We start from the raw sequence: 1,763 nt of genomic DNA, 5'->3' as shown, positions 1-1,763 counted from the left end.
ACAGAAAAAGGTCCAATTAAAAATTTATCAATTATTCCTGCCCATACGTTTCAACTAAACTGGTGTTGATGTCCTGAATGCGCAACAACGTGTGGGTTTTCTTCATCCCAATTATGATTATTATGAAAGTTGAATGTAACATCCTTGGTAAAACTAGCTCACTAGAGTTTACTCTGTTTATAAAATTCATTATATCTCATAAACAAAGACAGATAGGACTTATATTTATATGACTTTTTTTCATTATTTTCAGGCGTACAATTAGCTCCCGAAGTGGGTCCCACAAGTTACAAAACACTCTGTATATTTAAGTTTTCAAACGCCTCGTTTAATACACCTCTATATGGGCACCATTAGTTGCACAAAGCACATCAAGACGATACTCGATTTATTGCACGATCAATGTTTTTCTCGGACGTTCTTGGTCTCATCGATCACCGTCTCCATAAATTTCTTGTGCCATGCACGAATTGATGGACGTGACGGTGGATCTCTTCCATACTTAGTTTTGATAGTTTCGCTGAATCTGCAGACCCGATTTGGTTTCAACAAACCATGTTGATACACACTGTGCCTTCTCTTGAGGAGTGGCCATTTTGTTAAGGAATTCATTTGACAGTATCTTATCATCAACCTCTGTACTGTTAGTATGCACAGCAATGTGCATGCTGCTAATAACCCTGCTAGAGGATTCTCTATAGCGTAAATGAAAAAGAAAAAAAAAAAAAAAAAAATAGAAGCTTGTGTCCTTTATATTGAATCGTTAACTTTTTCTTGTACCATGCGCTTGAATTTCTCTGCCATAGACATCATACTTTTTCGTCGGTAGTTCTAGTGTTGAACGAAGCGAAAGAAAACTTAAATGTACACGCCTCATTTTGTAATAATTTCCACTCGTCTGCCGTTTCATTTGCCTTTGTGTTGAAATTTTTCAAATTGTAAAGAGACTTTATGGACACCGAAAGTGTATCGAAAGTCGGATCAAAACGTGTTGAATCGGTTGTCGCAGGTGGCGTCGGTGCTGGCTCTGTTCCCGGTTCCGCAGATCTCGTACATGGCCACGTCGCCGTTTCTCAGCAGCAAGGAGAGGTTCCCGCGGTTCTTCCGCACGGTGCCGAGCGACGTGAACCAGGCGCGAGCGATGCTGGAGATTCTTCGGTGAGTGAGAAAATGGAGGCTTTCGAGACAGCGAAACGACTTGCTTTTTTTTCTCGAAGCGAATTCAAGTGGTCGTACGTGTCGGTGGTTTACACGGACTCGGAGTACGGGGACCACGGATACGAGACGCTGACTTCGTTGGCCAGCGAGTACTCGATATGCTTCAGCGCGCCACATCGAATCAGCGACGATCGCTTCACCGAGAAGGATTACGACCATGTGATCCTCACGATCGCCGAGAAGACGGACGTTCGAGGTTCGTAGCCTACAAGAAGAGGTCACGGCTGTTTGGTCGTCGATTCCAAAGCAAATATAATTTGACCGTGTCCGAGCATTTCAGTTAACACTTATTATTTACAGAGATGTTTAATGTTTTAATCTTCTACAGATATACTCCAGAGATATATTTCTTTTCTTAAATTTGCAAGCAGTAATGCAGTAGCGAAGTTGATAGTGTAGTGAATTCATATCCGGTGATGTTTCAGGGTTCGAATTCTCCCAGGGAAAAATATATTTGTATGATCTCTACTTTTGTTTTCCTACTTTTTCTTTTAAGTTTTCTTGTTTTTTTTTTATGTAGAATACTGTGTTTTACATTTTCGCAG

At 40.8% G+C, this 1,763-nt stretch overlaps 1 protein-coding gene across 1 annotated transcript in view; it reads left to right on the top strand.

Moving 5' to 3' along the window:
- LOC122526799 (metabotropic glutamate receptor 6-like) overlaps positions 1-1,763 on the top strand; it is a 13,830-nt gene that overhangs the window by 2,398 nt on the left and 9,669 nt on the right. The window contains exons 4-5 of the mRNA XM_043650341.1: positions 1,010-1,158; positions 1,218-1,414. Of these exons, the coding sequence (XP_043506276.1) occupies positions 1,010-1,158; positions 1,218-1,414 (346 nt within the window). The remainder of the gene's footprint in view (positions 1-1,009; positions 1,159-1,217; positions 1,415-1,763) is intronic.

Source organism: Frieseomelitta varia, unplaced genomic scaffold, assembly GCF_011392965.1.
Source record: "Frieseomelitta varia isolate USP_RPSP 00005682 unplaced genomic scaffold, Fvar_1.2 scaffold_192, whole genome shotgun sequence".
NCBI classification, from domain to species: domain Eukaryota; kingdom Metazoa; phylum Arthropoda; class Insecta; order Hymenoptera; family Apidae; genus Frieseomelitta; species Frieseomelitta varia.
This window is presented reverse-complemented; position numbering and strand designations above follow the sequence as displayed.